Here is a 23,344-nt window from a genome sequence, read left to right on the forward strand (position 1 = left end):
TCTTTCTTATCAGCCCCTTTTAAGCACAGAAAGGCCACAATAAGGTCTCCCCGGAGCTTCTCTTCTCCAGCTGAACACCCCAACTCTCTCAGCCTGTCCTCCCAGCAGAGCTGTTCCAGCCTCGGGTCATTTCTGTGGCTCCTCTGGCCCCTCTCCAGCAGGTCCATGTGTGTCCTGTGCTGAGGACCCAGAGCAGGACGCAGCACCGCAGGTACCTGGGCTTCCCCACCCCCCGGCAGAGCCACCGCGTCCCGGCTCGGGTGAGTCACCCTGCGGGGAACGGGCCGCTCTTCCGGGCCGGCTGCGTGCGGAGCGGAGCGTACCCGGCAGCGGCCGCGCCTCCCCCGCGCCGAGGGGCGGTTCGAGACGCGGCTTCTTCAGCCGGCGGCGGCGGTGCCGGCCCGGGGAGATGGCGGCGGGCAGCGGGCTGGGGCTGCGGGCGCTGGGACTCGCCGTCCTGCTGCTGCCCGTGCTGCCCCGCGGGCCGCCCGGCGCGGCCGAGAGACGCTGCTTCTGCCAGGTGGGGTCTGCGGGGGACGGGACAGGGCGGGCGGCGGCGGCTCCTTCGCTGCGTGGCGCTGGGGACCCTCCTGTGAGCACCGCGGGGTGCAGGTGCCTCAGTGAGGCTGCGGGGAGGTGCTTGGAGCAAAGGGGGACTTGTGCCCTTCCACAGGCTGGGAGAGCTGGGGTGTTCAGCTGGAGAAGAGAGGCTCCGCGGAGACCTTATTGCAGCCTTTCAGTGCTTAAAAGGGGCCGATAAGAAAGATGGGGACAGATTTTAGCAGAGCGTGCTGTGATAGGACAGGGGCTGATGGTTTTAAACTAAAGGAGGGGAGATTCAAGCTGGACATGAGGAAGAAATTTTTTGCAGTAAGGGTGGTGAGACACTGGGACAGGTTGGCCAGAGAGGTGGTGGATGAACCATCCCTGGAGACATCCCAGGCCAGGCTGGACGGGGCTCTGAGCAACCTGAGCTGGTGAAGATGTCCCTGCTCATGGCAGGGGTGGCACTGGATGAGCTTGGAAGGTCCCTTCCTACACAAACCATTCTGTGATTCTATGCCTGCTGAGCATCCCCTCTTCCTTGCCTTCTTACCCATATTCACTCCCTGCCCCTGGCAGGAAAGGTCTTCCAGCTGCAGGAGCAGTTCTCAAACCACCCAGGTGCGTCTCGTCTGATGTTGCAGGGATGTGTGTTACTAAAATGTCCGGGAGCTGCCTCCTCTCTGCTCCTGCAGCTCTGCCGTGCTGTTCCTCCCGACTCCGCTGTCCAGGACAGAGCGTGGCTGCAACAGCACTAGCCACCCTGCCATGCCCAGGGCTGAGCTGGGCTGCCCTGCTCGATAAAGCTCTTTCGGGGTTAGTTCTCCTTGCTGATACACCACGTAGTCTTGGTGCACCTTCTGTTGGTGTACAGCAATGAGAGAACCGGCTATAGTCAGCCGAGAGATCAGACCAAGCAGCTGGATTTGGGGGAACGGTCACCATGCAGATTCCTTTTGACTTGGCTTTGCACAAGCACATTGGCAAGATCAAGGAATGAAGATGGTAGAATGTATTCAGTGCTTATTTCTGTTGCTTTTTTAAAAAGGAAGCTATTGCAGAGCCTACTCTCACTGAATTAAAATTCTAGTGCTTAAACAAGAGTCAGAAATTGAGAGTGGAGAAAGAAAATGTAATTGTGTGCTGGGCTTTGGCTTTGCCTTCTGGGTGGCTCTTGATGCTTCATTTTCATGTGGAGATGATATACACAAGCTGTGCCGATAAAGAATTGAAAAGCACAGACTTTGATTCGATATCTCTATAGTGTTTTTGTTCATATGCTTCACACTTAACAGTGAAGCTTGTCTCCTGAGGACTGAAGCCTGAGCCAGGAGTGTGGTGTGGGATAAGAAGCCTTAACTGCTAAATGAACTGACATTCTGGCATATTAATGGCTCGCAAGCTTTTTTCCTTGGGTATGTGGAACTGGCATTGTACTTTGTACACTGTTGGTTTGTTGCAACGCAATTCTTGTTTATGTGTTGACCTATGCTTTGCTTTGGTTTTCAGTACAAATGTTCACCTTCAGGACTTTTTCCAGGCTTTATTGCATTTGGGAAAGTGTGTTATGTAGGGCAACATTTCTCAGCCTAACTTACCTTTTAACCCTTTTAAAAACACACTGGAGGGCTGCCTCATCTTTTTGTTATGGAAAAATAACCTCTTGTATGGAGCTGGTACGGTGGTTTTTATTTATCACCAAATAAAATATAGGGTAAGCCTTAAATGGTATGTTTTACCTTCCTTTGTTTCTATCCTTGAAAGCCTGGGTGTAGCTTTTGGTTGCCCGCTGTGAACCATCCCTTGCTATCTCATGAGCTTGTCTGATGAGGAAGCCTTGACACAGGGTGAATGGAACAGCTTTGGTTTCTCCATCAGCCCGTGTTGGGACAGTTGACAAGGGCTGCTTCTGAGAACACTTGCTGTAACACTATTTCAAGCACTAACTTACCAGGCCATAATTCCGGAATGGGCGTTGTGCTCTTGTCTGTCTGCACTATTAGAGCAATGCCTCACCTACTATTATTTTTTTGACTATTATTTTAGCTCTTAATTTGCTTGGAGAGGTTGCTAACCACTCCTGAAACTTTTATTAGAAACCTCCATCTGTTACTAAAAAACACTGAAGCTTCACATAATGTTTCTGCTTTCCAATCTGTCTCATTAGCGCTGAATAACATTTCAGTATCAGAGTTCCCTCAAACTTTACAGACAGCTCGTCCCCCACCCAGATACTCCTGTTTGCATTAATGCTTTAGTCAGCTGTGAATCAATTCTCCATATTCCTAGTAGTTATTGCTTGTTTTCTATTTACAGACTGATGTCGCTGCGTTAAGGATGTGTTGCAGATGTTTGGCAGGCTGGGATTTTGAGGAGGTTTGAGGGCTGGTTTCCCTTGGGGGTGTTTCTGTGGCCAGTCTGGGCACTGAAAGTTACCTCCTTGTTACCTCAACAGACTTTCTTGCATTCTTGTAGAATTGGTGTTCACCCCACAGCCTTCGGGGCAGGGATTCATCGCTCGTGCAGCTCCCCATGTCTGCAGGGTGGCTCAGGAGGTGGCTTCCAAGGGCAGAGCAGCTGCAGATCCTTCTTGGCTGGCAGATGCTTGCAGGTGCCATCTGACAGCACTTGATTTAACCCCATCCTGAGGCTCCTGTGTGGAGTTTACTTCTGTGTGAGCTCCAGAAGCCCGAGTCCTTGTTTTCTGGGCAAAAGATAGAGAGGGGGAAAAGCATCTAGGCCAGCATGTACTGCTGGCAGGGCAGATGCCGGGCATGACTGTCCTCACCTGGCTGCCAGCTGCTTGCTCCAAGTGTGCTGGTAAGGATGAGCAGGAGACCTGGACTGAGTGCTGCAGGCAGTCAGAGCCACACATTTGGGCTACATATGAGGGAGAAGTTGTTGGCCCTGAGGGTGGTGAGAGCCTGGCCCAGGTTGGCCAGAGGGGTGGTGGATGAACCATCCCTGGAGACACCCCAGGCCAGGCTGGACGGGGCTCTGAGCAACCTGAGCTGGTGAAGATGTCCCTGCTCATGGCAGGGGTGGCACTGGGGGAGCTGGGAAGGTCCCTTCCTAGTCAAATCATTCTGTGATACTTTCCTGCCCAGCTGGGCAGTAGATGGTGTACGGGTCTGGGATAGACCCCAAAGCAAGAGAAGAAAGCCCTAAATCCACTGCTTGGGGACATGTCTGTGACATTGGGGGAAGCCGAAGGAGGTAGGAAGAGACAGACCAGCAGTGCGGGGGGAGCAGACTGTCAGGAGCTGGGATGGAGGTAAAGGAGGCTGAGGGGAGACCTTCTGATCTCTGCAACTGCCTGAAAGGAGGTTGGAGCATGGAGGGGGTTGGTCTGTTCTCCCAGGTAACAAGTGACAGGACAAGAGGAAATGGCCTCAAATTGCACCAGGGGAGGTTTAGATTGGATCTTGGGAACAATTTCTTCCCCAAAGGGTTGTTGGGCATTGGAACAGGCTGCCCAGGGCAGTGGTGGAGTCACCATCCCTGGAGAGGTTGAGCAGACACGGAGACAAGGTTCTCAGAGACATGGGGTAGTGCTAGAGTTAGGTGATGGTTGGATTCGATGATCTTGAGGGTCTCTTCCAATCAAAATGATTCTGTGCTTCTGAAGGAAGATGAAGTGGAAGGCCGAACCCAAGGGGTTTTGTTGCAGAGTCCATATGTGCTGGTGTTTCAACCTGTGTTATGTACACAAGGTGGGTACATTGGCACTAAGGAACTGAGAGCGGCTGTTGCTGAGTGCCAGCCAAACGCCTTTCTCACGCTGACTCAGCAGCCGGAGCTGCTTGTGTCACGTCTGTCCCGGCGGCTCCGTTGCATCTTGTCCGCAGCCCTGCCCGTGGGTCTCACAGCCCGGCTGGGTGGAGCGCGGCCCATCGCGCGGCTCGGTGATTCACCGGTGCCAGCAAGCACATGGCACGTGTTTGGGACCAGATCAATTTATGTTCCATCTTAAACAACTGTTCCAGTTTTTACAGGGTGAAGATGTAGATAAACACTTCAGGGAGGAGTAGGGGGAAGTGTTTTATGGCACCACCCATTGCAAGGTGTGTTTGATGCGGGCTGTAGCTCAACTGCTGTGACAGCAGGAGTTGAAGTTCAAAACAAGAGAGTCTCTGGCTGGATATAGGGCTGAAAGAACAGATTCTGGGGTGGCACGTGGTCATGGAGCAAGAGAGAACTTCTGTAGTGAAGATCTGCCAAGTGATCTGATATAGAATCACAGAGTGGTTGGGGTTGAAGGGACCTCTGTAGATCCCCCAGTCCAACCCCCCTGCTCACGCAGGGTCACAGAGCAGATCACACAGGTGGGTCCAGGTGGGTTTGAATGTCTCAGAGCAGGAGACTCCACACCCGCTCTGGGCAGCCTGGGCCAGGCTCTGGCACCTCCCAGCAAACAAGTTTCTCCTCATGTTCAGATGGACCCTCCTGTGTTTCAGTCTGTGCCCGTTGCCCCTCACCCTGTCCTGCCTGTTTCTCTGTGTCTCAAAGCGGGTCAGTGCCATTTGGTGGTGGCATCACCGGGGCTTAGATCTGGGTCTCTGAGGGACATGGCCCTTGGTGCTGTCACCTATACACCTTTGGCTGTGAGCTCTGCTAGGCTGGGCACATACGGGTGATGCCGCTGGGCCTGGCTGAGCTGTTCTCAGCAGCTCGGTGGCATAGGAGGCAGAGCCAGAAGGGGAGCAGGCCAGCGATACCTTATTTGCCACGTGCAGCCCAGGAAAATTGCCCATTTCTGCACAGTCTGACTGAAATCCTTGGAGAAAGTTCTCCCTCTGGCTTAAGCAGCACTTGAGTTGTCCCCAGAGCTTCCCCTTTGTGCTGCTCCCACACGCATGTTTACGGTGGCTTGTGGCTTTTCTAAACCGAGCAGTGGATATTTGGAGATCTCCAAAGCAGGACCTTTATCTACTCCTGAATATTGTGGGAGCACGTGCAGTGCTTCACCCTGGATCATTTTCAGAATAATGTTTCGCTGGATCGGTTCTGGCTTGAGCTGATTGCTGGATGTAGCAAAGACAGGCCTGGTACAAATGGTTCCCTTGAGGCCTTGCTGGATGTTCCCCCTTCCAGGGATGTCATTCCCTTCCAGTGACATGTCTGTCCAGTGTGGACACAGAGAGCAGCTGAAGATTATCCACAAATTATCCTTTTGGTAGACCTGGTCTATAAGCTGCGTGCCTCAGAAGATGCCATGTTTCCAGGAAATAGAAACAACCAAGTACTGGTTTTGGGTGTTTTTTTTGTGGGTTGGTTGTTTTTAAAATTTTGAAACAGCTTTAAATTGGGTAACTGGATTAGGAAATTGCGTCTGTTTTTTACGAGGATGATTCAGGCTAGTGGAAAGCTTAATTGCTATGCTGTTAATCTTCATTACTATGCAAAGTGCCTGATGGAATAGGTGAAGATGAGGCAGTGGGCCTCAATGCGACCAGAAGAAATAGAAGCGAGCCTCCAAATAAAGTGTTTTAACAAATTGTGGAATAGGGCATTCTGACATGGTTTGATAGATTTCCCTTCACTCCCCCTTAGATCAGTGTGGCCAAGTCCGAAATACCAAAGCCCTTTCGAAAAAAGCTGTTTGCAAAATACCGATTCCTGGTATGGAGCAGTCGGGTTTGAGAGCCTGGATTCCTCCCTCCTCTGTGCAGGGTGATGGGAAAAGACTTGCACTTGACTTTAAGGTGCTCTTATGCTTAATCCAAGCTATTTTTCTCCTCCCTTCCCCGTTGTGTGTGACTGTGCTCTGAGGGCAAGCGCTCCATGCCTGCCTTCCTTCTCAGGAGGGCAGGGAGCTTCGTTTCTACAGCACTAATTATCAGGGTTTTATTTAAGCTGATGTGCAGCTCTTCCTGAATTATCTGAGGGCTCTCTGGAAATGCACGTGGCTCATATTTCTCACATGCCTCTTTCTTTTGTGTTTGTATGTAATACTAATAATTTCTGTCCTGTCTGCTACGAGGATTTTGTAGGCTTTCTGGAACAGAAGCGGCAAGAGGGTTTCTTATCACAAACTGTGGCAAGCATCCTGTTCTTTGCTTCATGAATCAATAATATTGATTTAAAACAACTCTCTGATCTTAAAACCCAGATTTATCCTATACTGGGGAATGGCAGCTTGCCACGTGTTGTGTTGTTATATCAACATCCAGGAAAAATCCCTGGCGTGCTGTTGGGAGTGAATGAGTAGTAACACTTGATTTTGACCAGGGTGATTTCCCCAAGTACTCATCAGGGGGTGTGGGGGAAGCAAAACTACTTGTGTGCTGTGCAGCTTTGTCATCCAGACAGTCATCTACGTGTCAGAAAGCCAGCGCTGGGTTTGTGCTGCTGCTTTGTTTTTTGTCTTCAGCTTGTTGAGTTGTTTGGGATGATGCAAGAAGTATTGGCTTCCTACATCAGATTCGGAACAAATGTTTTCTTGCCAAATGGCTCTGCCAGGCGAGAGGCCATGGCGGTTGCCGTGGCTCTGATTAAATCAAACACGTGGCTGCAGCGCGGTTGGTTAACAAGGGCTTTCTGTGAGTGTTGTAATCTGCCAGTAGCGTTATTATTGCTGAACTGGGCCCTTTTGCAAAGGGCAGCTCTCATCTCTGTGCCATCCTGCAGGAGTGATGGACTTCTTCATAGAATCATAGAATCATTTGGGTTGGAAGAGACCCTGAGGCTCACAGCTGTTACAGCCGCCCATGTTCCAGTATAGGTTGGGAAATGACATATTAGAGAGCAGTGTAGGGGAAAGGGACCTGGGTGTCCTGGTGGACAACAGGATGACCATGAGCCAGCGCTGGGCCCTTGTGGCCAGGAAGGCCAATGGTACCTGGGGTGTATTAGAAGGGGGGTGGTCAGTAGATCGAGAGAGGTTCTCCTGCCCCTCTACTCTGCCCTGGTGAGACCACATCTGCAATATTGTGTCCAGTTCTGGGCCCCTCAGTTCCAGCAGGACAGGGAACTGCTGGAGAGGGTCCAGCGTAGGGCAACAAAGATGATTAAGGGAGTGGAGCACCTCCCTTATGAAGAAAAGCTGAGGGAGCTGGGGCTCTTTAGTTTGGAGAAGAAGAGACTGAGGGGTGACCTTATTAATGTTTATAAATATATAAAGGGTGAGTGCCATGAGGATGGAGCCAGGCTCTTCTTGGTGACAAACAATGATAGGACAAGGGGTAATGGGGTCAAGCTGGAACACAAGAGGTTCCACTTAAATTTGAGAAAAAACTTCTTCTCAGTAAGGGTGACAGACATTGGAACAGGCTGCCCAGGGGGGTTGTGGAGTCTCCTTCGCTGGGGACATTCAAAACCCGCCTGGACATGTTCCTGTGCGACCTCACCTGGGCGCTCCTGCTCCAGCAGGGGGATTGGACTGGATGATCTTTTGAGGTCCCTTCCAATCCCAAACATACTGTGATACTGTGATATCCGTATAATATATATAATATGGTTGTGTCTGATATGTGGACAAGGGCCATGTGTTTTGTGTATGTGTGTGACATGGTGCAGTTGAATGTATCTGCCATCTCTGCTTTTTAAAGAGATGGAAGTGTCCATCTGATGTCTGTCATTCTGACATCAGTGAATTCTGATATATCAATGTGTGTTTATTTGGGAAAAGTGTTGCCAAAAAAAAACCTACCCGCTCCCAAGCCACAAGTACAGGACACATCCTAAAGGATACATCAGAAGTTCTCTGCCAGTTCAGCACAATCTGATTTAATTATATTTAATTCCAATTAAACTTAACTAGTGGACTCACTGGTAAAACGAAATAAAATTATGGGTTGTTTTATTGTCTGCAGTGTTAAAAAGTACTGCTAAATTGTTCACATTCGGTTGTCCTTTTCTATCCAACAGGTTACTGGTCACTTAGATGACTGCACCTGTGATGTAGAAACCATCGATGCCTTCAACAACTACAAACTCTTTCCTAGACTGAATGAGCTTCTGGGAAGTGACTATTTTAGATACTACAAGGTAATTTTCACATGCAAAAATTGTATTTATTTCGTGTGCTGCTGTTGTTTTTTTTTTAATTTCCCTTGCTGTGATTGTGAATCTTTAAAAATCAGACACCCGCATTTTAATCCTAATCCGTCAAGAATGCAGTCAGTAAGTGGGACTCTTCTGTTATCAGGAGAATCTTAATGTGGCACCACATACTTAGAAGATGCACAATTTTAATTAATTTTTAAATGCGTTTTTCCCTCTTTAGACCTTAAGTGGTCTTAGACCAATGAAATTACTTCTTTTGTTCAGCTGTTGCTCTGAAATGTTGATGGCTGGAGATCCACAGTTTGTAACTTGAGTATTCTTGGTGTCTTCCCATTGACATGGAAAGGGGGTTTAGTCACCAGACGTTCAGGTGAATTGGTGGCTGCCAGACCATTGTCATTAGGTGGATTCTGAAGGGCGACTGTTGCCTGATTGCTTCTGCAGACAAAAACAAGTATTTCCTCTTCTGTAAGAACAGTTAAGAAAGTTTCAAACCTCACTGCAAATTAGAACAGATCCATATATAAGATTACTGGGGTAAAGCTGCCTCTCTGTGCTCCCCATCTCCACCAAACCCACAAAGTCTTGTTAACTGGTGTTTTGAAAAAAGGATACTTGATACCAACTCACAGAAAAGCAAGACTAGGATTTGTTGCAGAAGTTAATGTTGTCTCCCTTTCCAGTACTGGGATTTATAACAGAAATGTTAAGATTGATCTGAATGAAGCATGAATGGAGATGTCTGTGTGAAAGAAGAAACAAAGCAAAGATTACAAGAATAACCTGTATTGATAACAAGGACATGAGTGATAGCCTGGTAAACCCCAAGCGATTATTTGTTGCCATCAAGCCCAAAAGGTGACTTGACAGCAGAAGACCTGGGCTCTGGCCACAGGAAGATGGTAGAAATTCAATAAATGAGGAGCAAACCATCCCCGAGGTTCATGAAGTGAGCAATATTCCATGGGTGCGCACATCTCGTACGAGAGACGATTCAATGAGTGTGATCAACTTTGTTTACGCTAAATAACACCATCTGTTTCCACTCTCCCTGTGCTCAGCCTTGCTCTAAGTTTTGTTGTTATCTCAAGTCTTGCACTGAGGCGCCAAAGATGAGTCTTGGTGAACTGTGGTGCGGAAGGTTGGCTTGATCGCATGGAGGAAACATCTAATAGGATAATGTGTTATTTGCAGGTAAACCTGCAGAAACCTTGTCCTTTTTGGGATGACAACAGTCACTGTGGAATCAGAGACTGCGCCGTAAAGCCCTGCCCATCTGTAAGTACCAAATTCATTCTTTTGCCTCTTTTCTACATTTGGCTTTTGCAGACCAAGAGGAAGAAGCAGGCAAGTGACTGACTTTTCTCGTTATTGTAACTATAGCAAAACTGTGGCTGTGATGGAGCTTTCTGGTATCTACGAGAGAGACAAAAATGCTAAATCCTGAACATTAAAGGAATGTTAAATAATTAAAAGCTAGGCTTTTAATACCTGACCCTCTGTGAATAGCCAAAAACTTCTCACGGTCCCTCTTTCATTTTTGGTATGTGTGACATATTTTGGGGGCAAATCTGTTGTTACAAGAGGTGCCTCTTGTGTTAGTTGCCAGGATATTCAAACTGTTGGCCCATGTGATTGGCTGGTTTGGCTGATAAATCCAACCAGGCCCCTTCCAGCCCTCTCTCTTTACCTGAATAGACGCTTTCCTCTGTTTCCCAGTACAAAAGCAAACGCTCTTGTCCCTGTATCCCAGACAAAAGGGTTTTGTTCGCTGAGCTAAAACGCCTTGAGTGCAGGTGTCTGCCTGAAAAGAAGGGGAACAGAAAGGGAGTGAATGAGAACTTGGTTTATTTTCACCTATAATTCCAAATGGGTTGCGATGAAGCAGGTGTCTGTCCCCCTCACCTGCTAACTCCGTGGTAACCTGACGTAAATATCAAAGCTGATATGGTATCTTGACATGATCTGGTGTGGGGGGTGCGTGGGCATTGCTTGTTATATAAATTCCAATATATATGTTGAATTTCTCTGTCTTCTCTCCCATCAACTACCCTACTTGTCACACAACTGTCCTTTCCTTCCCTGGTCTTCAAATATCCCCTATTGTGGACTCAAAATAGAGTGATGATTTTTTTAATTCCCAACTGAAATAACCCTACATTTTGTTTAAATACTTTTTTTCCTCAAAAAAGATGTTTCTGGTAATGATTATAACCAATGCGAAGGAGTAATGTTACAATTACGTTAGTAGTAGTAGTTAGAAGTTGTCCTTATTTTAAGAACTGACTGCGTTGCTGCTGGTTTTAATTATTTTGATTTGGGTCCGTTTCATTCTGAAAGTAACAAAAATAACTCATTTTCACTGCTTAATATTTCTCTTCCTGTGCTGTTGGCCATCATAGCATTTGCTCCTGCAGCGCAGAAGTGGTTTTATTGCCTTCCTACTGATGGAGGAGATGGAAATTGAGGAGTATTTAGGACCTGATTACCTTGTGTGTGGGGCTGGCAAACCTGACATTACGCTATTGAGTGGTAAAAGTGACGTTTTAAGTTAAAGTTTTTAAATGGAGCGCTGGCATCGCCAGCAGACAGACATCAGCTGATCAGAGGCAGCTTCAGCTCCTCTGAAGTTTATATTGGCTTCCCCAACCTCAGGCTTGGGTAAGCAAAACAGAACCTGGAAGGCTGCTGACCTTTGCAGAAGAGTCTTGCGAAAAATCAGGATAAAGCACCCGAGAATATTGCTTAACCTTAGGCTGCGGAGGAGCCAGAAATTGGATGTGTTGTAAGCTAAACTGAGGGCTTTGCTTGCTTTCTAACTTCTAGAAACTGCAGTAACCTTCCTAATCTTTCTCCAAGATCAGGCTGAAAGGCCATGTCAGCCCTAGATTTAGCAGATGCTCAATTTTGTCTTTCAGGACGAAGTCCCTGATGGAATCAGAGCTGCAAGTTACAAGGTGGGTGTGCTGGGGTGCAAATGACGCTGCTTATGGACCAGTTTGTGTCACCGCAGCTGATAAAAGCCAAAAAGCCGTGTTAATCAGTTGGGCAGCATTTGTCAAGTCGAAGTTTTAGCCCCTTCAAGTGTTTGGCGTGTGCTAAAGACGTCAGGTATTCCCTTCCACTAATGTAGAGCATTTTAGGAGACTCTGTCACAGAGGCACCCCAAAAGTCAACTTTAGGTGGACAACAAGTTCCAAAACAGATTTTATTCTAGCTGGAAATTATAGCCAATAAAACAACTAGAAACGGGGTTTATACAATTATTTAGAACTCTGAGAACATAAAATACAGGTTTGGTTATCAGTTGAGGAGATTATTGGGGTACAACAACATGAGAATAATGAGGATCCACAGTGTGCATGCACACACTCACAAGAAACAAAAACAGAGCCCTCTGACTCCAGGGGACCCACAAGAAATAATCACTCGCCTGGGTTGGGCGAGGACTTGTTCAAGGATATATCCAGTAAACAACCACTCACACAAGTGAGGAGGTGAGGTGCTCTCAGTCACGGAAAGTCTCCTTAGACAGCGTCCCAGTCTAAGGGGAGGGCTCCCATTAACAGACCCGATGCTCCAAGAAGGTCACTTAAAGGGGGATTTTGACATGGACCCCATTTTATAGCCTGGTCAGATCGGCTGTGGGCATTACAACATGGTCCAGAAGCTTCTCAGCTTCTCTGGGAACCTCTTTGTTGAGGAACCTGTCAACTGACCAAGGGTCCTGCCCCACCAGCTGGTGGAGGTGAAGTCACCCTGCCCCGGGGTAGGGGAGGATGTGACTGTCAGCACCTTGGTGCCACCCTAGATGTGTAGGTGGGGACAGGCACAGTGGGGCACAAAAGGTGCTAAGAAGCTATCAAGTGCCCCATTGAAGGCTCTGGATCTCAGGGGGATGTGCAGCTGCCACAAGGTCTCCAAAAGCAAATGTCCTCAGGCACACAATGCTCCTGCAGCAGTGCCAGGGGCTGCTGCCAGTCCCTCAACAATCACCACAATTGCCTGAACCTCTGAGTATCTGCAGGCACCCTGTGGAAATACAGGGCGGGATGAATCATAGAAGTGTTTCTGACTTCAACTGGCTAGTGCATTAAAGGCAGAATTATAACAGTAGAAAAACCGCTTTTTAATCTTCCTCTCTCCCCAACCCTTTGTTTTTCAACCCAGTATTCAGAAGAGGCCAGTAACCTTGCTGAAGAATGTGAAGAAGCCAAGAGACTTGGAGCTGTTGATGGCTCTTTGAGGTTTGACTTCTTTATCCATAAACCTTACTTGCCTCGAAGGATACCAGCATTAGTGCCGCTTTCTGATGGTCCTTTTCCACTTTGTTTGCAGCGAGGAAACCCAGCAGGCAGTGCTCCAGTGGACACGGCACGACGACTCTTCAGACAGCTTCTGCGAAGCTGATGGTATGGGGACCTGTTTGATCTGACAAGCCTTCTAATGGGATTTTAAGAACTTCAAGGCCAATGTGTAATATTTCAGCAAGCCTGGAGCATATCTAGCATTTTTTCTCCTCTTTTCCACACCCCCTGCCCTCGATATTTTGAAAATACAATGCAAATATAGTATTTCTGATGAAGCTTCGTTGCTGGTCAGGCTCTTGCCGTGTTTAGCAAGTTAGCAGTTTGGATGGAGCGTGCTCAGAATTTGCTTTGCCACCAGTGGCCTTGCGCTCCGATAGCTCTGAAGGCCGGTGAGCTGCACCCTGCTGCAGTGGGTTGGTGTGCAGCAAATATTATGCACCTGCCTCTCTGGAGAGGGATGAGCCGGTCTCTCTGCTGGGAAGACTGTTTGGTATGCGAAGGGGTGGCTGGATCAGCCTTGGAGGATGACTTTTTCCTTCAGAAGTTTTTTGTGTCACTGACCCAGCCCTCTGCTTCGCAGACATCTATTCTCCTGATGCGGAGTACGTGGATTTACTTCTGAATCCTGAACGCTATACTGGCTACAAAGGACCAGATGCCTGGAAAATTTGGAACAGTATTTACGAAGAAAACTGCTTCAAGTAGGTGCTTTGGGAGACAGATTCCACCAGCCTGAAGGCGCTGAATTTTTTTTTGCAGAGGAGCTGCATGTGCTTTGACTGTTCTGTTAGTCCCCATCCCCCTGTCTGTGCTGTGATGCTGGTACAGTGTGGGCTGTGACAGGAGGGGATGGGCTGTGTGGCTGCCCCCTGAGGCCCCCCAGCTGTTCTTTGTCCCACAGCTTGTCCCGATGTGGTGAGACAGCAGCCTGGCAGGGGCTGCGCATCTCTGTGTGACGTGGTCCTGGGCGCGCGGACCTGTCCCCCTGGGCAATGCACTGGTGAGGGGAGCTCAGCCCAGTCTGTGCAGTGTGAACTCGGCTGGGGTCCCCCTGGGGCTGAGGCACAGTGCTGGTGGGCGCTGGTCTGTAGTCCTGCCTGCTCTGAGCTTCCTGGAGCGAGTTGAGAGAAGGGAACGGAGCTGGTGAGGGGCTGGAGCACAAGTGTGATGGAGCGGCTGAGGGACCTGGGGGGTTCAGCTGGAGAACAGGAGCTGAGCGGGAGACCTTCTGATCTCTGAACTGCCTGAAAGGAGCTTGGAGCCGGGGAGGTCGGGCTCTGCTCCCCAGGAACAAGCGCCAGGAGCAGAGGAAACGGCCTCAAGTTGGGCCAGGGGAGGTTGAGGTTGGATCTGGGGAACAATTTCTTCCTGGAAAGGGCTGTGGGGCATTGGAACAGGCTGCCCAGGGCAGTGCTGGAGTCACCATCCCTGGAGGGGTTGGACAGACACATAAATGAGGTTCTCAGGGACATGGGTTAGTGATGGACTTGGCAGTGTTGGGTTAATGGTTGGGCTCGATGGTCTTAAAGGTCTTTTCCAACCAAACTGATTCTACAATTCTAGTGATTTCCTCCCTGTTCATACTAGCATGCCATGTTGTGCCAAGGCCACGGGATAATGTCCACTAGCACCTCAGTAGACACTTGAGTTTTCCTGGCTGTTCTTTCTAAAGAAAGAATTAAAAAAAATAACAATAAAAAAAAGAGGCGGCCACATTTTGTTCTACGCCTTGTCTGTCTAAGCAAAGCTGAGCACGGAAGGGGTTCTTAGATCTCCTTAGGCTATTTGACTGCAGAGAAGCATTACTATTATACAGTAACTACTTCTGCTGTGCTGTGTTTCTGCACAGCAAGGAGCCACTCGCTTATTTACATATCTTATTTAAATGATTTTTTTTTCTTGTAGGCCTCAGAATGTAAAAAGACCTTTGGCATCTGGTAGAGGTGAGACATTTCTTTATCTCGCTAAGTGGTTTAGCAGTGTTATGATCCTAGCTCCAGGAACAGTAAATGTTCTCTGAGCTACTGCTACTGAATGAGAAATATGTTGTAGCTCTTTGATTAAGTGTAGAATTTTATGGCTGATGCAAAGGCACCTGGAAGTGTGACTTTCTAGCATCCAGCATGGAGAAATTAAGGCTGATCCTCCGTTCCTGGAATAAATGCGAGCTTTGGAGGGACTGGGAGCAGGTCTGAACCCTGAGCTCTTCCTTGGTCGCTGGTTTCTGTGCTTGGCAATGCCAAAACATCTGTATGGACTGAAATAAGAACCTGGCTGGGATCCTCTGGGCAAACCATCCAGTAAGAGAAACTCTGCCCTAGACACTAAGGCTAAGTATGTAAATAAAACTAGGGAAGGGTTTTGGAAACGTAAGAGCTTCTTGCCCATGGGTGTTAAGAGACTCCATGTCTCCTGCTGTCCTGTCTAGAGCATCATCAATCTCTCTTCATTTGACCTGAGCGCCATCCAGGGCTGTCTCTTGGTTTTCCCTAAACTGTGGAGGTGCTTTCCCCCCACCTTTGACCCTCGTGCAAAGCATTGGCACTTCAGGAGCAGCACTGGTGCAGGAAATGTACAGTGTGCTTTAAAATAACAGCAGCGTCCTTTAAAATATCGGTGCTTCCCCTGACCACCTGAGTTCTTTAGGGCAAGATCTGACTGAAATAATCCAGGGACGCTGAGGGGAGAGGGAGGAATTGCTGTTTTGCAGGTGAGGAAGCAGGAGAACGTGAAAATAGAGAATCTGACCTGAAACCTGCCGGAGTTGCTGCAAGCAATTAATAAACTGCAGGAATGAGGGCTGGGGTGTTTGAGTGTCCTGTCAGAGGTCACACAGGAGATCTCTGGCAGAGGTGGACACTCGTGTCCCTTGTTTTCTGCTTCAGCTCCGTGGTGGCTTTGCTTCCTTTGCAAATACTGATCCCTCTTGCATTGGTCAGGTTATTCAGGAGCGTTGCTCATCTGCCGTGTCCACTGCTGCAGTCAGATTATGTTTGCTGTATTTGGAACATGCTGGAGAGGCTCGTTCTCTTGTCAGAGCCCATTAACAGGGTGATCTTAATGTTTGTGGTTTGGAGTTTAATTCTGGTCACGTGTAATTTTTATCTCATCTTTTCTCTCCCTTCACCACTCGTGCTTTGTTTTGACCAGGAGATGATGGAGGTAAGTGGCACTCTGTTTTTACTGGTAACAGAAACAAATGTAGTGTCTTTATCTTGCTGTCACAAGCTGTACCATTAGATAACGCACCTGCTTGGGCAAAATCAGAAGTTGTCTTGAAATTCTGCTGTGTTTCCTTTGGGGAGGCCCTTCTGAGCTCCCTGTCCCATCCTTGCGTGAAGCTCTTAAAAAGCACCAACAGGTTTTTAAGAGTGTAAGTCCTATTTGAAGGCCATCACTGAAGTGTCCTAAGCCTTCAGGGAACGGGGCTTCTATGTGTGTTTTTTCACGGCTTGTTGTTACTGAGAAAGCAGCTTTCAGGCTGGAGCAGCTGGTAAGAGCTGGGGAGGGCTGTGTACATGGCATGGCTGTGTCTCCAGATTATCTCCAAATCCATATTTGTATTCTTCAGATTACTTTCAAGTAGTAGGGGGTAGGTGAAACACTGACTTTTGTGATTGTACACGCTCGCTTGCACTCTTTTATTTTTAATAAAAATACCAATCTCCCCACCCTGGCCAGAGGAGAAAAGCAATCCATCCATGATCCTTGTTTCCCCCTACACTATGTGGTTCTGCAGCCCTTGCTGAGGTGGGTGGGAACGACCACGAATATGTTTAGCTGCTGCCACACCGTATTACAGAAGCATCAGTCGGAAGGGTGCAGGGGGAGGACTATTTTCATGCTCTCCTAAGGCTCCTCTCCCTGCTTCTGTGAACGGGAGCGGGCAGAGGTTCTCTGGGGGCTCCTTGGAGGTGGCATCAGGTGCCACCCTGTCTCATTGCTGTATCATCCTGTTTTGCTCCGAAAGAAGTGGCCTGAAACATGGTGTGTTAAGGCCCTCCCGGTGCTGTGAGGCATCTCAAACTGATGTGCTTGTTTGCCTTTTGTTCCCAGGGCAGACGTTTTACAAGTGGCTGAAAGGTAATTATTTTTCCTGAAACTCGGTTGTTTTTTCTGGGATAAAGGCTGAAAGGCTGGGGAGTGGGTGGGAGTTACTGGCCATGCTTAGGTGGGATTAGATTTGACAGCCAGGAGAGGAAAATTCAATGCATGCTTTCAGTATCTTGAAGTGCTCATTTCTTTTTCAGGTGTCTGTGTAGAGAAAAGAGCTTTCTACAAGCTCATTTCTGGTCTGCATGCAAGCATCAACATCCATCTGAGCGCCAGGTACCTTTTACAAGGTAAATGTTGCTTTTCTGCCTTAGTTCCTCTGCATCTGTCCTAAATTGGCACTTCTGTGGTTCCACTAAACTCCGGTTCCAGCAGCATCCAGGCCTGTTTCTGTGCTTTTCGCTTCCTCCCCAGCACACAGGTTGTGTAACAGAATCGGGAGTGCAGCTACCATGTGCCTTCAGGTCTGAAAATGGCTGGTTGGTGCTCTGCACCAAGACTTCCAGTGCATATTCCTTCTGTTCTTGCTCTGAGGTTATTTTGGAGTGGGTTTCTAACTGCATATTGAGAACATCCCTTCCTATCCTGGCGTTAGGATGATCAGTTTAGCAACAATCTCACCCAGACTGTGAAGTGCTCAGCGGTGCTTTTCCAAGATGCTTGATCCATTTCCATATTCCATTTCCTTTGTGTCCCTTTGTCAATAAGTAGCTATCTGAAGAATCTAAATTTCAGCCCTGGGGTTGAACATTTAGGGCAAGGTAAAAACATGATTTGTGCATCTTGTGTGGCCAAGGGCCATGGGATGCAGGTTCTCACTGATTTCCTCAAGGATTTAGTTGTGGTACTTTTGAGTGGTACCCAGTGGACTGAATCTACCACCTTTATTCTGCTAAAGCTTACAAAAATCAAGTACAAATTTAGAGAGAGCTGTTTGGGTAAGTAATTTAGATTTAACCTAGTAATTGTGTTTGAGTCTCTATAGCCCATGTAGGCCTCACCTCAATGTTAGTCCATGTTAGAGCTGGGAGATAGAATAACAAGAGAAACATCAAAGGCAAGAGATGAGTTGGGATTGCAGAGAGGATTAGGAAAACACGGTTGGTTACAGACGGCCAAGTGAGTGTCTTTGCTTGGCTTGTGTAGAAAGGGACGTGTTCTGCTGGTGAAAGGCTGCAGAATCACAGAATCATGGAATCATTTTGGTTGGAAAAGCCTCTCAATATCAAGTCCAACCATTAACCCAGCCCTGGCACTAACCCATGTCCCTGAGAACCTCATCTCTGCATGTATTTAACCCCTCCAGGGATGGTGACTGCACCACTGCCCTGGGCAGCCTGTTCCAATGACCAAGAACCCTTTTTGGGAAGAAATTGTTCCCAAGATCCAACCTCAACCTCCCCTGGCGCACCTTGAAGCCGTTTCTTGTGGTCCTGGCACTTGTTCCTTGGGAGCAGAGCCTGACCCCCCTGGCTCCAAGCTCCTTTCAGGTAGTTCAGAGATCAGAAGGTCTCCCCTCAGCTCCTGTTCTCCAGGCTGAACAGGATCATCTCCAGATGATCCCTGCTCTGAGATTATGTTCCTCAGCTGCATCCATGCAGGGCTTCCCATCTCCAGTTGCTGTGAGCACATCATGCAGAGTTGACCTCAGCCTGGAGCTGGATGGGAGCCCATTCCTGCTGGGCTGGATATCCACTGGTGATTTAGAAGATAAAGCTTCTCCCATTTGGTTTTTCATTTTTATACACCGACTTCATGTGACTGCGTTACATCTTCCGCTACATACTTTATATAATATTAAGTACCCGATAGGATGAGCAAACATTCTTTGTGAAACTTGTGGGCTTGCTAATGGAAAATAGAGGTCAGTCTCTGTGATCCTTGGCTGCTGCTGTTCTCTTGCATTTCCACAACAGAAGGAATTCATTCTCTTAAGATGTCCCTGGTCATTAGGGAGATTCTGAGCCTGTTGTCCCCACTCTGCATCCCAGGGTGATGGCATCGGGAGACCCGCACTATCTGCTCTCAGGAACACTCAGCCCGAGTGACGAGAAACTCTTCAACTGATCTAATTTTAAAATTGAAAATGAGCAGCCTCCATTTTTAGCTTTTGCTTGTGAGCCTGGGTGGTGTCTTAAACCAACTGACAAAGGTCTGCAGGAATTCTGCATTTGTTGCGGTTTGAGTTTAGATAAATCTTCGGTCTTTTGACTCCTGAACAATTTGTGGTTCATGACTATCATACAGGTTGGATCTCCCTGCTCAGGTATTTTGCTGTTGTTTTTTTAAATTCTCCCAGATACCTGGTCAGAGAAGAAATGGGGCCCCAACGTTACCGAGTTCCAGCAGAGGTTTGATGAAGTCATCACCAGAGGAGAAGGTCCCCGAAGACTCAAGAACCTGTATTTTCTCTACCTGATCGAGCTGCGGGCACTTTCCAAAGTGCTGCCTTTCTTCGAGCGCCCAGGTTTCCAGCTCTACACGGGGAATAAAAGTCACGACGTGGAAATGAAAAAGCAATTACTGGAAATTCTTCATTTGGCCAAGTAATTAACCTATTCCAACCCTTGAGTGTGCTTAACCTTTGACTTAAAGCACCCAGAAAGGCGGGTTCTGGGTTTGTTCCTATAGTGAGATAGTGTGATTTGTGCAGTAGGGTAATATTGCTGGGAACACACTGGTATCTGTATTCAAGTTGCAAACCAGGGTAATTAAACCCACGGTTTAATAGTCTAGGCAGCCATTTGAATTTGGCAGAGTTGAATTTAATAACTGCCTCTGTGTCAGCCCCGAAATTGGTTACCTGTTTGACTCATCTGTGGAATACCAGTGTGTTTTAAACTAGAAAAAAAATCTTAAACCTGTTTGTAACAGAGGTTTGGGCTATTGGGCAGAGTTTGGAGTAATAGGAATGGAAGATACTGGAACCAGATAGAAATGAGTGTCTCCTAATGTGATCGATGTTTGAATTTATCTTGTCACGCTCCCATGCTCTCAGTGCTTATGTCTGTTAGAAAACAGGCTACAATTGCTTAGAAACCACAGAGTGATTGCTGAAAATGTCTCTAAAGTGAGATGCAAGCTAAAATTGAAGGTCTCCAAGAGATGTAAGAAACAAGCAGCTTGACTTAAAATACATCTAGAGATGTCCAATGCCTAACACCTCATAGTTTCATCTGCTCACTTAACCAGATGCTTCAGCTGTACAAATCAGCTGTACAGAGATGACACTCTTTTCATTCTATTTCAGGTCTTTCCCACTGCATTTCGATGAAAACTCATTGTTTGCAGGGAATAAAAAAGAAGCTGCTAAACTAAAGGTAACTGGCCAGTCCTTCCCTTTGGGGCATTTGGTACCTGAAGGGTATTTTCAGGTGTGCTTCTGGGATAACAGGAGATCTGAAAGGGACCCCAGTATGTGCAAGGTGTCAGGTATTTCCAATTAATTTTGCTTTCTGAATGGTTGGGGTGCTGGTGGGTAACCACAGATCACAGGGTGTGCCTGAAGGAGAGGGGGGGTTTCTGCTTTAGGAAGCATTTCCCTCAGTCCCACTGAAATTTAGCCTGAAGTCCAGGATTAATCATAGAATAATTTTGGTTGGAAGAGACCCATAAGATCATCGAGTGCAACTATAACCTAACTGGCACTAACCCACATCTCTAAGAACCTCAATCCATTATTGGATTTGGATTAAGACACAGAAGAAGTCACAATTAGCGCATAATCACGATCAACTCTAATGTCTTTTCCCCTAGGAGGAATTTAAGCTACACTTTAAGAATATTTCGAAGATAATGGACTGTGTTGGCTGCTTCAAATGTCGCCTGTGGGGGAAGTTGCAGGTAAGCTTTGTCGGGAGCTGGGGATGTGTCTGCAGCACCTCATTTGATGGGACTCTGGTGTGCAGATGTGGTTCTTACATACTGGTCAGCTCCTAAATACAGATCGGTGCTGCTGGGATCGTTTCCTGGTCCGGTCAGCAGGATGCAGCATGTTGATTCCAGCTTGCCGGGGCTGGCAGCAGTTGAAAACTGGGTTAAACCTTCTACAGCTGCTCCCAAAGAGAGGGGAGGGGGCGCAGAGCATCTGGGTGCCCTAAAATTGGGAGTGTGAGATCTGCACTGAATTTTACACATGGTCGAAGCCTCTGCTGGGTAGTTCTGCAGTGACACTAAAGTGTCCTGATGCTGTTCTGCTCCCTTTGAGCTGTGCTAAGTGAAATCCAAGCCTGGCTTTGTTAAGATGATGTCAACAGGAATCCTTGCAAAGATGAAGGGAAGTCAAGTTAAACGTGTGAGTCAGGCCCTGGATGTCTCTCCGCTACTAAATGATCTTGTTTGTCATGCACAGACGCAGGGCTTGGGCACGGCGCTCAAGATCCTCTTCTCTGAAAAACTGATAGAAAATATACCTGAAAGCGGCCCCTCCTATGGATTCCAGCTGACAAGACAAGAAATCGTTGCCTTATTTAATGCTTTTGGAAGGTTAGTTTGACACTCTTTTCCTCTATTTTTACACAAGTTGCTGTTGTTACATCCTATTTAAGGTTCAACAGGCAGTTTTTGTCAGCAAACCGGTGTTAACTCCTGCTCTGATCATAGTGGCTCATAAAGAGGCTTTCAAATGTCAGATGATGTTGAGTGCAACAGTTGGAACAATATTAAACGACTTCTTTATACTTGACATTTCTGTGAGGGATTCAAGGAAGCTTTTGTATTAAGATATAAAGAATTTGGTGGGTGTTTTTTTTAAATATTTTTAAGAAACTGTGACTCTGTCCTCAGAGCACATTGTCCCCAGACAAGAGTTGCTGTTCTTGTTCTGTTCTCACTTCAGAACTCTCCTTTAGGCTTCACACTTCCAGCATTTTCTACCCAGATGTGTTTGCAGCGGTTGGTTGGACAAGAATCCATCTGTCCAGCCCTTGCGGAGCACTGGATGTGGAATTTTGGGCAGAAAAAGAGGATAACGAGGCCTTTAGCGGGGAGAGGAGACCGCGAGACCCTTTGGTTATACATTACTGCTCAGTGGTGTTGACAGACCCTGGAGTTTCTGCAAACTGTTTTTACAAAGGATTTTCTGCTGCCCAGCTAAAACTCTACCCTGGAGACATTCAGCAGGAAAATCTTATGATCATTTTGGTTGGAAAAGACCTTTAAGATCAAGTCCAACCATTAACCTCACAGTGCCAAGTCCAGCTCTAACCCATGTCCCTAAGAGCCTCATCTACGCATGAGGCAGGAGATAAAAAAAACACAAAACAACCAATCAAAATAACCCAAACAACCAAAAAAATCCTTCAGAAGAAACGAGCTTATATTGCACAGAGACTCTGCGGTTTGCCACACAGCTTGTAATATTATGGTGTGTTTCTGGACCTCTAGTTAATGGGTTTGTCTGATCACTGCTGAGCTCTCTGTACCATCCTGTTCTGCCGTGTTCCTCAGTGTTTACTTCAAAAATCTGTGAAATTAGTGAAGGGTTTGGTTGTAACCACAGCCTAATTTAGCTAAAATTCCAAATTTTCTCTTCCTCAAAGCTCCTTGAAGCTTCACTTGATAGCAGACCCTTTCTCTTGAATTTTAAATAAGGTGCGATGCATTCATTGCTCTAATGTTTCCCTTTTGCTTTCTTTACACGCAGGATTTCAACAAGCGTTAGAGAACTGGAAAACTTCAGGAACATGTTACGAAATATGCGGTGAATTCATTGGAGGAAAGAGAGACTTAAAGTTCTACTGCTTTTACTCTCTAAAAATGGACAAACACTTGTTCCATCACACTGCCAGCCACTCCATGGTGAAGACCACTTGCTGGACCTCCTGTTCCCAGCTGATAATCTGTAACCTGCTGATGACAAATATTTTGTACAAGAGGGAAAAAAAAGAAGCTATTTTCTTTTTGTATAAAATGGGAGACTATATGTAAAGTTTATTTTATATACTGAAAGGTCATTCTGAATAACTTTCAAATAGTGGTGTAATATTTTGCCTTCAGAAGCTGGAGGTAGGGAAAGAATTGTGACACTGAATAAATGTGAGGAAAACTCCTTGTCTGCTCCATGATTCCAACCAGCTCCTCGCTTGTCTCAATGTGAACTTTCTGCTGCATAAGAAAAACCTGCAAAGGATTATAGGAGCCCCAGAGCTGCTGTTGTACACAGGCAGCTTCCTTTGCCTCGCACAACTTTCTTGTGGCAACAGGTTGCTTGTGATGGTTTCTGCTGCACTGATGCAGTGTTGTAAGCTTTTGTCATCGCTTCCTTGTTGATTGCAAGAGGAGATGTCCCAAGCAGCAGCACGCTGGAGGAACTCTGCTACTTGACATTCAGCCTCTTTAGGGACCTGCTTGTCTCACGCTGGGGCTAAGAAGGGAAAAGGACATGCCCACTGCAGGGCTGCTGCTCCTCAGGGGCAGCACAGAGCTGCTCA

The 23,344-nt window shown here is 47.3% G+C and overlaps 1 protein-coding gene across 2 annotated transcripts; it reads left to right on the top strand.

The window, feature by feature from the left end:
- Positions 1-409: 409 nt before the first annotated feature.
- ERO1A (endoplasmic reticulum oxidoreductase 1 alpha) lies at positions 410-22,857 on the top strand (the record flags this gene model as incomplete). 2 transcript variants are annotated; one of them, XM_080345714.1, is made up of 14 exons in its annotated part: positions 410-520; positions 8,413-8,532; positions 9,745-9,828; positions 11,469-11,507; positions 12,721-12,797; positions 12,889-12,962; positions 13,441-13,561; positions 14,766-14,839; positions 17,111-17,203; positions 19,213-19,459; positions 20,164-20,233; positions 20,670-20,756; positions 21,265-21,398; positions 22,558-22,857. In XM_080345714.1, the coding sequence occupies 14 exons, from the start codon at positions 410-412 to the stop codon at positions 22,616-22,618; spliced, it is 1,392 nt and encodes a 463-aa protein (XP_080201840.1). In that variant the 3' UTR covers positions 22,619-22,857. The 2 variants fall into 2 exon arrangements, with proteins under 2 accessions (XP_080201840.1, XP_080201841.1); XM_080345715.1 differs by having other exon boundaries at positions 14,766-14,803.
- Between the last annotated feature and the right edge of the window lie 487 nt (positions 22,858-23,344).

The sequence above is a fragment of the Nesoenas mayeri genome (assembly GCF_963082525.1).
Source record: "Nesoenas mayeri genome assembly, chromosome: 5".
NCBI classification, from domain to species: Eukaryota; Metazoa; Chordata; class Aves; order Columbiformes; family Columbidae; genus Nesoenas; species Nesoenas mayeri.